The sequence below is a fragment of the Penicillium roqueforti genome (assembly GCF_015533775.1).
Source record: "Penicillium roqueforti strain LCP96 04111 chromosome Unknown scaffold_16, whole genome shotgun sequence".
NCBI classification, from domain to species: Eukaryota; Fungi; Ascomycota; class Eurotiomycetes; order Eurotiales; family Aspergillaceae; genus Penicillium; species Penicillium roqueforti.
Genome location: NW_024067580.1, coordinates 303,745 through 316,874, shown reverse-complemented (window position 1 = coordinate 316,874; position 13,130 = coordinate 303,745). Strand labels below are relative to the sequence as shown.

Below are 13,130 nucleotides of genomic sequence, written 5' to 3'. Positions count from 1 at the left end.
AGCTTTGCTTTCATATTCTACTATCATCTTGGGACTCTTCTACTATGGCCTCACCCTTAGACCAGGTGGTCAAGGGTGCCCCAACACCCGGCGCGAGCGCCCCATCAACTCCAGAGCCGTTGAACTCCTCAAGGTCGTCTCAAGCTCACCGTTCAGATTCCTCCCCTCCACGTCCGTCGACCCCAGACCCGCTGGCACACCTGCCATCCTCCCCGCCCCAGATCTACCTAAACCTCTTAATACTTGAAACCTCGCTACGAGCCCAATATCTGGCCCTGCGCGAGCGTCGCCGCCAGAACACGTTCTTCCTACTTCTACTAGCCGCTTGGCTTGCCCATTTTGCATATGCCCTTTTCCTTCGCCCGCGAGAAGATGGCCGCGGGGTAGGCGGCTCTGTCTACTGGGTGGTAGAGATGGGGGAGAAAGTCGCCCTGCTTGGCGGGGTGGTTACCGCACTGCTCATCTGGGGTACAGGGCAGTGGGAACGAGGGATCAGATGGCCTCGGCGCTGGCTCGCTGTCTCCAATCGTGGCCTGCGCGTGATGAACACCAAGATAATTATCATTCGCGGCCCCTTCTGGCAAGAGCTACTGTCTTACATCTCATTCCTGTTCCCATTCTCCGCCCCGTTCTTACCCTCCCCCAATGGAAACTACCATTTCGTTGAGCAGAGCCCCTCCGATAAGCGCGCTGGTGGTGGTCGGCAGCACTATCAACAGTACTACAACGGCACCGACAGCGAGTCCGGCATGGTAGAAGAAGACCTCAGCCCGGGAGGCGACTACATTCGTCTCCTCCTCCTGCCCAAGTCGTTCTCCCCAGAATTCCGCGAAAACTGGGACGATTACCGCACTGACTTCTGGGAAAAGGAAAACGAGCGCCGCGCCCAGCTACGCCTCAAACTGCGCGAGCGCGAGCGCCACCTCGCCCAAACAGAAGGAGGCTGGCTCGGCCGGCTCGGGCTTGGCTGGCGCGCCTCCCAACGTCGCCGCCTCGTCGCAGGGACCCTGCACCGCTCACTCGAGCAAGAATCAAAACACCGCCCAGGCCACGGCCATCATCCCATCACGAAACTCGGCCAAGAGCAGCGGGGTCCCTCCCGTCGCAATACCCGCTCCGAGTCTCATTCCCGCACGTCATCCCGCAGCACTACCCCCGTCGACACGAGCTTCGAAGACCGTCCCCCCTCCCGCTCTTCCCCTTCCAGTAGGCCCCGCCGCGGGAGCACCGCCTCCGGGCAGGATGCGAGCCCGCAGCAGCAAAAACGGAAGGGCTCGACGCTTCGGCGGGGCTTGTCACCTCTCACGCAGGCGCAGATCAGAGAGGGTATACGTACCCCGTCCTTCTCGTCTGACGACTCTGTGTTGCCTATGGGTATGCTTGAGAAAGATAAAGAGGAGGCTATACCGAATTCTGTTCCGGAATTGTAATACTGCACCGCACCTTAGCACGGAATATTATTCATGCTTCCGCCATTTATATCTCTATACCCTGTTTTTTGTCTCTCGTGTTTTCCAGACATTGTTGCTCAAAGCGTTGTCTTTGGGAACTTGCATTAGCTGTGTATGCTGCATATCCTTTAGAGCGCGATGTCGTTACTTCTATAGACATGCTCGAGTACCTCGCCTATGTATGCTGTCGCGTTGTATCTGGTTCCTTTGGAAAACTCCCATTCCAATGCATCTTATAGTGTCAAATAAACAAGTGTCTGCTAATAAATCACATAGCGTGGCATTAAATTACAATTGCAGGTGGACTAAGAGCCTAGTACTACCATTCAGGTCTTGATTTAAGTCAAGGATCGAGTATTCATTCATATTTCTCGTATTGAGCCCACCCAGTAGTATTTCCTCACAAACCCATCCCATACGCCAAACACAAAATAAAACAAAACATGCTGATATCAATCCCAATGCAAAGGCAAGAAAGCATGCTCGTAAAACTGGACGCAGACAGATCCAGCATTCTCCCCCTGGCTATTACCAGATGGAGAAGAGAAGTATAGACAGTGCCACATAACCCAGGTAAATTAGACCCGGTACACATCTTCATCATCCTCGAGATACATCAGGATATTGTCGTCATTCATGACTCGCAAGGCCTGGATAGCCTCAGGGCGGGAGAAGACGTGCGAAGCGCCAAGCTGAGGCGATTCCCGGATGGCGGTATTTACAGCATTAATCAACTCATCAATCTTGCTTGTATCGCTGTCTCTAAACACAGTCTTGCCCATAAGCGGGCCCAAAGTCTGCCGGAACACTGTCATGCGGGCAGGGGTGATCGGGACGTCTGTGGAAGTGGACTGCGAGTCTGTCTGGGACTCGATGAGTTGCGAGGCTGGCTTTGAGGATGCCATTGACATCTGAGAGTCGGTTTGGGTTTGAGTGCGAGCTGTCTGGCTCGAACGCAAGCGTTGAGCGCGAGGGCTGGCTGTGTATAGGCTGTCTGGGTCTTCGTCTTCGTCTGGGACAGGACCACTAGATTGCGTTGCGATACCGCGGGTGCGTGCTGTGCCAGTACGTCTACCCGGTGTGGCGGTTGAGGTGCCGCGGGCGGTGGCGTCATCATCAGAGTTGTCGTCGAGTTCAGCATCGCTGTCGTCAGAGGAATCATCGAAGGTGGTCACCTTGCGTCTTTTCCGGCGCTCATCCTCGACTACTTCCTTAAACATGGCGAAGCGCAGGATGGCCTCGGCATGTTTAGCATCCTTCTCCTCAACTCGATTAGACAGGCGAGCTTTGGCGTGTGCAGTAGACAAACGAATCAGTGTCTCCAGGGTACGAGGGGTGATGGGCGATGTGCGACGCTTGTTGCCGGTGAGTTCATCGTTTCGCAGAGCAGAGTATGCAGCGATAACGTGGTTGGCAGCACCCCTGGTCAAGACGGGCATGATTCGCTTCTTGGCGTATTGGATATACTTCTTGAGGAAGGGAATACTAATAATTTCCACATCCTTGCCACGGCGGCGGCCAGCATTGGTAGCGTTGACCATACCACCGTGGAGCATCACATTAAACTTCTCAAAAACTTCACTTGGCGCGTTGGAGTCTTGACGATCTTCATTTCCGACGCCCAATGTTTGATTGAGCTGTTCCCGAACGGGTGCACCCTCCTCAGTGCCAGGCTGGCGGTAGCGATGCATGCGTAGAACGTGCTCTGAGATTATTCGGTCATGAGCATCCTCAATATCATCGGTCACGACAAATAGCAAATCGAAACGAGAAAGCAAAGAGTCGGGGAGAGCAATGTTCTTATGCGGGTCCTTGTGGGGATCATATTGGCCATAAATCGGGTTGGCTGCTGCAAGGACACTGCAGCGAGCGTTCAAGCTTGTGTGGATACCGGCTTTGGCAATTGTCACGGTCTGCTGTTCCATGACTTCGTGGATGGCGACACGATCGACATCACTCATCTTGTCGAATTCATCAATACACACCACACCACGGTCACCGAGAACCATAGCACCAGCCTCTAATCGACGTTCGCCGGTTTCCTTGTCCGAGGTGACAGCAGCAGTCAAACCGACACCGGAGGAACCTCGACCGGTAGTCGCGATTGCCAGTGGCGCGGTGTTCAATACGAAACGAAGAAGCTGGGATTTCGCAGTGGACGGATCACCAACCATAAGAATGTTGATATCACCACGAAGATGGGTTCCGTTATCCAAGTTCTTCTCCATTCCACCTAGAAGCATCAGGAGGATGGCTTTCTTGATGTGGTCATGCCCGTAAATACTGGGAGCCAGAGACTTGGACAACAAGTCAAACACGTTCTTCTTCTTGGCAATCTGATTGATGTTTCGAATATCGGTATCCGTAAGCACAGCCTCCGCAATACCTCCACCGCTCTTCGAGGACAACTGAACAATGTTGTTCGCCATGACAACTGTACGGAACGTCGACGAGCCACTACCTCCGTTGCCGAGGGTACGGTAGATACCTACCAACTGGATTCTATCACCAGGCTTGGCAGTGTCGACGAGGTCGTCGTCCAAGATAACATCGACACTTCGGGGCAATTGTCCTGCCGGGGCACGTTCGGGCATTTCTTGGATAGAGATCGACTGATGGTCGAGATATGTTGAGTAGCCGTACTCCGTAATAAGCTAGATATTCTATCATTAGTTTCAACTGATTGAGTGAGATTGTCCAGGCTAAACTCACCGGATTCTTTTCGTCGTCTTCTTGGGGGTAAACGTTCAAACTAGTTGCGCCGCTGGCACTCATAGTTTGATCACGATATTTTCTGGCGACAAACCGATCCTTTCTCTCGACGTAGTGGACACTTTGAATAATCTTGGGGCGTACCAGAGAGCATTTTGTCACAATTCCCTCGAGCGAGACCATGTGGTTCAATTGTTCCGAGCCCAATGTGCGCGGATTGCAAGAGAATTCTCCGAATGCACCAACATAAGCGCAGTAGTAGTTCTATTGATATTGTTAGACGTTCCATGTCTGCTAAGAATCATTGAGAACCTAATACACACCGCTTCATCTGAAGATTCTTTGAGTGGTCGACCGGGTAGGGTTTTAACGACCGCCTTCAAAGCTGCATCAAAGGCTTGTGAATAATCGAACGGCGAAGAGAGGAGCCTATACCCGTTAGTCGGTGAACCCGGTTTCGGTTGGTGTCGAGGAACAATTTACCCATCGGCAAGCTCCCGATTATGTGCTCTGATATCATCGATGCTGACCTGTCCAAAATCATCAGCATCACCTACTAGCAGGGAATTTCGCAGATCCACGCACTGTCAATCGTCGCGCACCCTTGTTCAGCATAACCACAATGTCCGCTCGATAACTGTTCCAGCCCGTTAGATATATATTTCACATTTATCTTCGAGGTCGACGAACCTGCGTGCCCGTGCATCATCTGAAAAAAAGAACTTTGTTAGCTCAAGGGATCACAACACATAACTCAATGGACTTACTAGGGTCAAGAAATTCAGTTGCAGCACGAACGCGATCCTGCGCGGCCTCATCACGTAGTTGTAAACCGTCCATGGTGTGTGATGCAATATAGTGTGGTAGGAAGGAGGGAGTGGAGGGCCGATTGGGATTTCCCGATTTGCTAAAGTGGAACGCGTGAAGTTGCACGCGAGGAAAGCGCGTCCCCCGGGTACCACGTGCCGTGCTGAGTCAGAAAATAATTTTTCACTGGGCTATATAAGCCGCCATCCCCCCGGTCCCTTTTCTTTTCTTCAAGCGACTCTACGTGCGTTCTCCTCCCCCCCAACAGCAGGAAACCTTCTGGTTTTCCTCACTGGACATGGCATTTTGAACTTTTTGCTAACATTCCTTTCCTCTACAGTTCAAAGAATCACTTTAGAGTAGACGTCCCCTTTCTAAACTCTTTAAAAGAGCCACAGAATCTCCACCCTTGCTGATGACTACATGTCCTCGATGCCCTAAAGTGAAACCTTTTTACTCCCGCCTCGACTGTCACGCGTGCTGTCCGCAGTGTCTGTGTTTCGGTCTAGGGAGTGGTGATGATCTTGACCTGGTCTCGATGTCTGACTTCGGTCGGTCGGTCCTGGTGGGTGTCGAGGAGGTCTGAAAGGTCCTCTTCCATTCGGTTGATGGTATGGAGCGCTGTGTGTTGGCCTTTTTTTTTTTTTATAGCTATCTGAAAATAATCTCACTATTCAAATTCCCCTTCAAAACGATATTTATTAGTTTTCTATACTCTGTATCCCACGTCAAAATAAACACTTGGCCCAACATCCTGCTCAACTCCTCTGGGAGTTCGGGCTCATGGGTCTGATGCAAGATGTACCTTTTCTATTGGATGCGCATACAAAAGGTACCTTCAGATGTGTACCTTTGTCTCCACCATATCATTATTTTTCAATCAAGTAGACATAGATCTGGGGGATTGATATAGCCTATACATTAGGGGATTGTACCCTGCCCGAGATCTTAAGTATCGGCTTTCTGCTATTTCTTGAATTTTCTGCTAGCCATACTTCTTTCTAATGCTTAAATTCTTGTTTACCTACTCCGTGGTGAAAAATGCATCATTCTACTCACAAATTATAGGCTTGTAACTGTCCGACAATAATATTTACTAGATGTACATACATCAACATGTATAACCGAGCTACTCCTTGTCATGTGATTACGGACGTTTGGCCTAGTAATACTACTTCCTCTCCGTCCTAGAAGAGGAGGGTACAAAAGACTTTTAACTATGTAGTTGGAGGTATTCAACCAGTGATGTCCAATGAAAGGTGGAAAATTCTGATGTATTGTACAAATATGATATATAAAAACAAGCTAAAATTACAATCACTATACATGGAATGGAGCACGCTGCTCAACGGTCGTCGCCCTGGTCTTCCCTGGGCGTCCAGGGTCCCTTGTATCTTTGTCGCACGGACGCTCGCTTCGCTAACGTCCGCCCAGGTTTTACATGGAGCCCGGCAATGGGCTTGAACATAAGGTAGGGAGGGGTTTGTAGCTTCCACTTGCGATTATCCTTGTCGAACAGTTGTCGTTTGGCGGTCGGGCTCTTGACGTCGGAATATAGCAACTTGACCAAACGTCGTTTGTGGGCGTCGGCGCGTGGTATATCCCTGTCTTTGAGCGCCATAGCAATAACCTCGTGGTAATGCTTGATTCGGTCCTTCCACTGTTGTGCCGTAACGCGATACTCGTGAACTGTAGTTTCCAGGTCGACTCGGTCCTCGCGAGGAAGGATGCTCGCCAACGGGCCGAATAATCCCTCTTCGTGAACGGCGAGTAAGCCAGTAAGATTTAAATTGTTGACAGCGGGCTCGGAATGTTGGTCTTTTCTCAACACGAGAGGTTCCTTAGTCGCGTCATCGAAGGTGCGTTCATGCATGTCGCGACTGGGGCCAAGAGCACCAGAGTGCGAGGAGGACAGATGGGTTGGGCGTGGGAGGATATCGCGTTTTGCCGCCTTGCCGCGAAGTATGGAGCCCTGATATTTATCAGCCACGGTTGGCATCGCGGCAAGGGCATCAACAGTCTGTGGCGCAATCTTGTAGAGATTGGCCAGATGCTCGTTCCCCTCCGTAATACTGGTTTGCCGGAGCTGTTGCAATGTGCTCGCTAGTTGCACCATGGTGGGGTAATGAGGGTGCATGTAACCGGGGTCGATTTTGCGCCAATGCTTTCGGGCCAACTTTCCCATCATCCTGCGAGATTTGGTGATACCCGCGCGACCTTCGAGGTGGAGGATTGTCACGGGGGCGTTAAGTGGTCTCACACCATATCCTTTGAGAAACCACGACCAACCAGGGAAATGAACAATGAACTTCTCTTCGAAAAGTCTAAATGCCTCCACATTGTCAGGATAATGATCAGATGTCGCAAGCGTCCTAACGTAAGTTGACCAGTTGAAACCAGTCAATGCAAAGCCTGCTGCCTGAACTTCGGCTACAACTTGATGCATTTTCGCGAACATGCCTCGTCGAGCCAACGACTGCAGGTAAAGCGAAAGTGGATAGTCCAGGATGAAGCGTTGAGCAGGAATGATTTTGGGCTTTTCTGCCTGAGTGGACATTGAAAAAATTGACGGGAGAGAGGACACATCTGATGCTGGCAGCGTTGACTCCGGCGACGGTGCTGACAAGATTTTGTCAAGGTCGCAGGTACCGGCTGCCTTGTTTGCATTTGCGATAATACTGTTCCAGCACTCTTCCACTTTCTCGTAGTTCTGGGTTTCTGAAAAGGCATTCATAACGGCTTTGACGAAGTCAATCGGTAAAGATTTCAAATCATCGCCGTCCGATAATCCCGCGGTTCGTCTGAGTTGCATGTAATGAGTAAAAGTTTCGAGTGCTTTTCTGGCACCACCTACGATGCCGTATGCGTCGATCAGCCGTTGATAGTGCGTGGCAGTGAAAGACTCAACAGCAAAGCCCTCTAACGGTCTAGATAATCGACTGTTGGCTGGCGATGGATTGGCATTGAATCGTGAGATTGATTCAGCAAGCGTCTTTTCTGCGTTCTCCAACACGATATCTTCAATAGGGATTTCGAGATCCTTTGCAGTCTCCACGTCTCTCGCAATCTGCATTCTCAGGCTCAAAAGGCTCTCCTCCATCCCGATTCGACCGAAGCGTTTTTGCATTTCGCGGGAGATGACATACACCATATCACGGTTCCGTTCCTTCACATATCCAAGCAAGAGAATAGAATAATGGTGCTCGGTGACTTGAAAACCAGCTTCATGCATCTTCCTGAGGGTAGCTTGCGCACGATTCACCTGCTTAGCATAGACATAAGCAAGCATAACAGCCGCGTAAGTCATGTCGTCCGGTTTCAATCCTAGGCGTCCCATGCGGTCAAGGACACGGCGGAAGGAAAACTTTGATACCCTGAATGCATACCGCATTAGAAGAAAATTCCACATTCGCAAGGGAGACCCTCCCACCGCTAAATCCCAGCTCAGTGCGATAAGCTCTTCTGCATGGGCCAATTGCCCATTCTTGCAGTATGCTTGAACGGCCGTTTCAATCATTGGTCTCGTGATTTGTACTCGACTTTTCTGCGCCTCTTTGAGCAATTGACGGATTGCTTCGACGTCGCCTCGCTGGGCGAAAATCGCCATCAGTGTGCCAAATGTGTACGAGTTGAAGGGTACTTTATTTTCTCGCATTTCTGAGAATAGAGAAAGAGCACCCGATAAATCCTTGGCAGTAGTGTACGCCAGAAGCAGTATATTCCAGCAAATTGTGTTCACCGGGAGACCAAATTCTGTAGGAATTCGCTCGAATTGTCGCCGTGTCTCGCGCACATCACCTAACCGCGCGTGAACAGCAAGAAGGGGGGTCACCGACCCATGAAACTTTGGGTGGCCGTGATCTGCCAGGAACCTATCAAACAGGTGTTGGACAGTTCGTACATCCCCAATCCGTGAAAATGCACTCATGGCTTCATTGTACGACAACATGCTTGGTCTTTTATTTTCATCAAAGTGCGCCTCTTCGTCCAAAAAATATAGCATGCTGTCGGTCATCTTGAATTTCACCACGCGTTGAGTAATAGCACGAATAGTGGTGAGGTGCATCCTTTCATCCGGAAATCTTGAACGAAAGTAGCGGTAAACAAGAATGCACTTGACTAATTCCGGCCTCTGCTCTGATTGTAGGAAGACTTGTATCAAATTGAAATAGTGTCTTGTGGTCGGGAGACTAAGAGGACGGCATTTGTGCAACAGTTCAAGCAAAGTCGGAATCGGTGTGGATATGACCATGTCATCAGAGCTAATAAATCGCTCAATTAGACGGCGCAAAAAGTCATTTGCTGCTGCACTAACCGTGCCGGCACTTATCAGGTGCGCAGTGAAAGCAAGGAGATGCCTCGAAAGGGAATAATCAGGGAAGTGAAATCGATCAAATCGATCTAGAAAAAAGTCCAATGGTGGTCGCTCATTCGCACGGGTCGCCAATAGCTTCTTCCAGAGTGAGATAATTTTAGACCACTGTCTGTTTGCCATCATGTGCATCAGGCCCAGCGAGATGATTTCTTGGGCAAATGGAGTGGAAATGGCTTCCTGGCAGATCTCCTCCAAATGCTGGGGTCTATTCTCGGGTAGCGACAGAATCTGTGACTTTATGATGTTCTTGAAGTCTAAGTCAGTGCGATCTTTGGGTGCGATTTCGTTGAAGAGTGTCCATGCTCGGCGTTGATCCTTTTTTTTCGGTGATTTACTCATATAAGCACAGAGTGCAGACTTGAGTTTCGACGGGCATCCAGCTGCAACGTACAGCACCCAAGCTTTATCAAATTCGCTGCCATTCTCCTGAAGGAACGCCTGGAGGGATGCGCTCGCTTCGCCGTCCTTATGGAGAGATTCTGGATTTTGAGGTACTTGGGCCAGCTTTGGTGCATATTCATGCCTGGATGAAGCCTCTGATGGAGCTTGGCAAAGACTTGAAAGAGAAACATAAGACCTTGAAAAGCTCAAGTGTCTCCTCCGAAACCCAGTCCTGTTTTGGGAGCGAGGCAGACGCGAAGCTACTAAAGTTTGAGCCTGCTGAGGGTATAAGAATTCGAGTGATGGGCCTATCCCATCGCTTGACTCTCTGCTTTCGTGTTGAGTGCTAAGAACGGGGGACGATCGTTGGCCTGACGCCTGCAAAAGCGCGATGAACCACTGAGGAGCATTCGCTCCAACGCCGGTATGCTTCCAAAAATGACCAGAGAGACAGCTTCCGTTTCGGATCACACCATTGGAGTCTTGAAGGAAACGCCGTCCCGCGTTCTCAAGGGAGCTTGTTGCACGTTCGAGCATCACCCTCAATCGTAGCCTCAAGCGGTAAGATGCCGCTATAATTCCGTCGTCTGTATTGTATTGGGTTCAAAAGCTCTGTCTGGATAATTATTCTGTCAGCAAAATGTCCTAACTTTGAGTATGACAAGCAATTGAGCATGTTGTGCTTGGTGGTGCCATTCGTACCAGGAAAGGAAGCCCGGACTCTTCGGCTTGTGAAACACAATGTTGCTCACACACAGGTTCCGGACATAAATTGCCAATCAAGGTCCAAGCACCTTGATTTGAACAAAGAGACAATGGTAAATCCGAGGTCCCATAAGCTTGGAGAACACAAAGCAAAAGATTCGGAGGTGCATGAAATTGCCGGGGTTTCACCGCCTTTGCTGAGCCCACTACTTCAACCGTGTCCCTCACATTCTCATCACTAGGACCCCAAATAAAGGAACAAGACAGAAAAGTGTCATGGAGGTGACTGACTTTATCTTTAAAGAGAGAGAGGAGGCGCTCCTTGTGGGAGACTACAATGCCTACCGGGCGCACACTACCAGAAAACTGCAGAAACTCCGCAAGAAGCTTGGTCAGGCCACTGTCAAAGGCCGCAAGTATACTGCCAAACCAGCTGTGACTGCTGAGAATCTTGGAAGCAATGTGTCGTATGTTGCTTACCTTTCCAGTCCCAGTTACTCTTTCGATTAGTTTCTAACCCACGCCAGATACGTACATCTTTTGCTTCTTAGTTCCGAACGAGCTTGGGCGCAAGCAATGCACATGAAGTCTACACATTCCGCAGATACTTCCGCAAAGGGCATCTCTGGTGCTGCTCGGCGTCACATTATTTCGCGACTGAACAAGGCCACTGGGTATGCACAGCATCTAGTGTCGCTGCTTCACGAACAATCGCTTTCTGGGGCAAGTGATATGGATATCCTGGAGTCTCGGGCTTATTTGGCGATGATTTCTGGCACCCTGTGGCTTGAGAAGCGGAGATGGGAACAGTGTCTCCAGGACTATTCCATTGCAAGAGTGATTTACACAGCTTTAGGTCAAAGGGTCAAGAAAGACGCTTTCCGGGACCTGGTCTCTGGGACTGTTGACCCTAGTCTCCGATACGCGGCTTATCAGATGAAGCTTCCCCGGTCCAAACCCACATCATCACTGGCGATTGAATTCTTCCCGTCGGATTCGGAGATTTGCGCTGAGGTTGAGAAGATCGACCCCTCTTGTCTCGCTGAAGAAGCAGCCGGTACTCGACGCACTGCGGAGGGAGAAGTGCAGGAGTTGCCCCAATCTGTCACTTGGAGGTCGCGGACTGTCCCACTGGACGACGCCTCGATTTCTCAATCGTTGGCTGCTGCTTCAGCCGCGGAGGCTCGGCTCACTACTTGGTTGGCAGATGCTGGAAAGTCCGCCGCTGCTAAGGAGAAAGCTGCTGCGTATGATAACGTGATTATTGCCAGTCAGGATGCTGTCGATGCAACGAAATCCGCCATTGATGACTTGGCTAGTGAGGGTGTTGATCCCAGTGATAAGAGAATGCAGGCCCTGCAAATCACTCGAACCGCAGTGAATTACACTTTGGTTGGCTGGCGGGTCGGTCGTAACCGGGTGTTGTGTGGAGAAAGGGACGGCTTGTCATTTGAGGAACAGCAACCCACAACAAGTGGAAAGGAAACTGCGAAGCACACCACAGGCAATGGCAAGAAGTTGAATAGACTCCGTGAGCGGGTCGTCCTGTATGATTCAACACTCCAGAGCTTGGAATTTATTCTCGAGCTTCCGGGTGTTGCGGCCGACTCGGCCTTTGTGCAGGGTCTAGAGGCAAAGCGGCACTACTTCCGTGCCCTCAGGTATGGTTCTCACCATGATCCTCACCGATTTTCGCAACTAATCTCTAATTTTTTTTCATTGTAGATGTCTTGCTTTAGGAAGATCCCATGGAGTGCTTTCGAGATCAAAGGAGGCTCTTGCGCTGTTTTCCCAAGCCTTGAACCTTGCCGCTTCCGTTTCCCCCCAGTCAGCAACGGATGCTGAAGATGTCCCAAAGCTCGACGTATCCCAAGTGCAAGCGAGTACCTTGGAGTCAACCTTGCGAGAACTGGTTGCTCAATATCGTGGACTTGTCACTCTGGAGAAGGTGACTGCGGAAGAGGCGTCACAGTCGAGCCAACGGCCAGTGGTGGAACGACTGCAACAATTTGCAGGATCTGGACTAGACCTCAATAATTTGGTACCGTATCCACCTCAAATGCAGCCGATTCCTGTCAAGCCCTTGTTCCTTGATGTGGCATGGAACTACATTGATTACCCACGTGAAGGTGGTCAGCGACAGGAGGCTCTGACTCAGACACAAGCTCAAGCCCAAGGTCCCGTGGAAGAAGAAACGAAAGGTCGTCGTGGATGGTTTGGTTTCGGTGGTCGCTGAAGCCCCTTACATAGATGCCATGTTATGAATACCCATTGATTCCTATCGTGAATATGTACAACATAAGTAGTACGACATGTACGTTGTAGTAGCAAGCACAAGCACGTGCATATAGGAGCCCTTACATGATGTTCAGCCAATCAACGTTCAACCAATCAGCGCCGATCTAACTCTCGGGAATTCTCTAGCCGGGGTCACGTCGTGCTGAGTAATTGTGATATGGCGTTGCGCTGACTTGTCTGTATTTTAAGATACAAACGGAGTACGTACATATATAGTTGTCCTATTGTATGTGTAGCTGTAGGTACTCCATACTATGTACATATCTCATTCTAGGCTATTCGTGACTTCGTTATCTTTGCGCATCTTCGATACTATTAAGTCCGGCTCGGAGATTAGTACTAAGAACCCCCGAACTATGGGCCTAAGCAGAGATTGTCCAAATAATAACTTGGGCGTAAGA

General features: G+C 50.2%; 4 protein-coding genes across 4 annotated transcripts; 2 read left to right on the top strand and 2 right to left on the bottom strand.

Moving 5' to 3' along the window:
• Nucleotides 1-44: 44 nt before the first annotated feature.
• On the top strand, nucleotides 45-1,430 carry LCP9604111_6244 (Spo7-like protein; the record flags this gene model as incomplete). Its single annotated transcript, XM_039074144.1, has 1 exon — nucleotides 45-1,430. One exon carries the CDS (start codon nucleotides 45-47, stop codon nucleotides 1,428-1,430), a length of 1,386 nt encoding a protein of 461 aa, XP_038927770.1.
• Nucleotides 1,431-2,029: 599 nt separating this feature from the next.
• On the bottom strand, nucleotides 2,030-5,003 carry LCP9604111_6243 (MCM DNA helicase complex subunit MCM3; the record flags this gene model as incomplete). The annotated part of the gene is made up of 7 exons (XM_039074143.1): nucleotides 2,030-4,105; nucleotides 4,164-4,427; nucleotides 4,487-4,592; nucleotides 4,647-4,693; nucleotides 4,749-4,800; nucleotides 4,854-4,872; nucleotides 4,931-5,003. The coding sequence occupies 7 exons, from the start codon at nucleotides 5,001-5,003 to the stop codon at nucleotides 2,030-2,032; spliced, it is 2,637 nt and encodes an 878-aa protein (XP_038927769.1).
• A 1,312-nt stretch (nucleotides 5,004-6,315) lies between these two features.
• On the bottom strand, nucleotides 6,316-10,601 carry LCP9604111_6242 (putative translation regulator (Cya5); the record flags this gene model as incomplete). Its single annotated transcript, XM_039074142.1, has 4 exons — nucleotides 6,316-10,208; nucleotides 10,267-10,342; nucleotides 10,429-10,454; nucleotides 10,541-10,601. 4 exons carry the CDS (start codon nucleotides 10,599-10,601, stop codon nucleotides 6,316-6,318), a joined length of 4,056 nt encoding a protein of 1,351 aa, XP_038927768.1.
• A 106-nt stretch (nucleotides 10,602-10,707) lies between these two features.
• LCP9604111_6241 (signal recognition particle subunit SRP68) lies at nucleotides 10,708-12,667 on the top strand (the record flags this gene model as incomplete). The annotated part of the gene is made up of 3 exons (XM_039074141.1): nucleotides 10,708-10,898; nucleotides 10,959-12,092; nucleotides 12,157-12,667. The coding sequence occupies 3 exons, from the start codon at nucleotides 10,708-10,710 to the stop codon at nucleotides 12,665-12,667; spliced, it is 1,836 nt and encodes a 611-aa protein (XP_038927767.1).
• Nucleotides 12,668-13,130: the final 463 nt, after the last annotated feature.